Here is a 702-nt window from a genome sequence, read left to right as displayed (position 1 = left end):
GGTCCCACGCCAGGCAGCAGCCAGCACCCACCTGCATGGCAAAGTCAGTGGTGACGCAGCCGACCTGGACGCCAACGGGAGCAGTGTCACAGTGCCCTGTGTCCTGCTGGACCTGCTTGAGGTTGCTGGGTGTTATCCAACCCTCATCATCACTCTCCTCCTCGTCTTCCTCAGCACTGGCCCCATCCTCAGAACTCCGGTGCTCCTCAGTGGCCTCTGGGCTAACGGAGATGGCTTGAGCTTTCTGGGATGGAGACACAGTTGGCTATGGCACGCACAGCACTCCTGGTGCAGTCCAGCACTGCAAAGAGGAGGCGGGCAAAGGCAGCCAGAAACCAGGGTAACAAGGACAGCGGAGAGTGGAGGCTTCGGGTCTTACCAGCAGCTCCTGCAGTTCCTCCTCGATGCTGGGCAGGGGGGCTCGCCAGTAGAGGAAGGAGCTGAACTCGTCGCTCTCCGATGGGACGGTGCTCCTTTCGGGGCTGGGCTGATGCTGGCCTTTTGCCGGGCGCTTGTGCTGTGGTGGTGGGGACACAAGCCGGGGAACCCCCCCCCCGCCGCTGCCTGTGGGCGCTGCAGGGCCGCGTCCCCTCCCCATGGGCTGGAGGGCTTTGTCCTCAGTGCCGTCCCTTGGGGCACTGCGTCCCCGTCCCTTACCTTGCTGGGCAGGTGGAAGCCGGCGAGGTGCAGGGGGGCCTCAGG

The 702-nt window shown here is 64.7% G+C and overlaps 1 protein-coding gene across 1 annotated transcript in view; it reads right to left on the bottom strand.

Annotated features, from left to right (window-relative positions):
• NOB1 (NIN1/RPN12 binding protein 1 homolog (S. cerevisiae)) overlaps nt 1-699 on the bottom strand; it is a gene marked incomplete at its 5' end in the record, with an annotated part of 1,880 nt that extends 1,181 nt beyond the window's left edge. Inside the window, 3 exons of the mRNA XM_010292381.1 lie at nt 32-244; nt 380-517; nt 658-699. Coding sequence (XP_010290683.1) covers nt 32-244; nt 380-517; nt 658-699 — 393 coding nt within the window. The remainder of the gene's footprint in view (nt 1-31; nt 245-379; nt 518-657) is intronic.
• Nucleotides 700-702: the final 3 nt, after the last annotated feature.

Source organism: Phaethon lepturus, unplaced genomic scaffold (assembly GCF_000687285.1).
Source record: "Phaethon lepturus isolate BGI_N335 unplaced genomic scaffold, ASM68728v1 scaffold34688, whole genome shotgun sequence".
Classification (NCBI taxonomy): domain Eukaryota; kingdom Metazoa; phylum Chordata; class Aves; order Phaethontiformes; family Phaethontidae; genus Phaethon; species Phaethon lepturus.
This window is presented reverse-complemented; position numbering and strand designations above follow the sequence as displayed.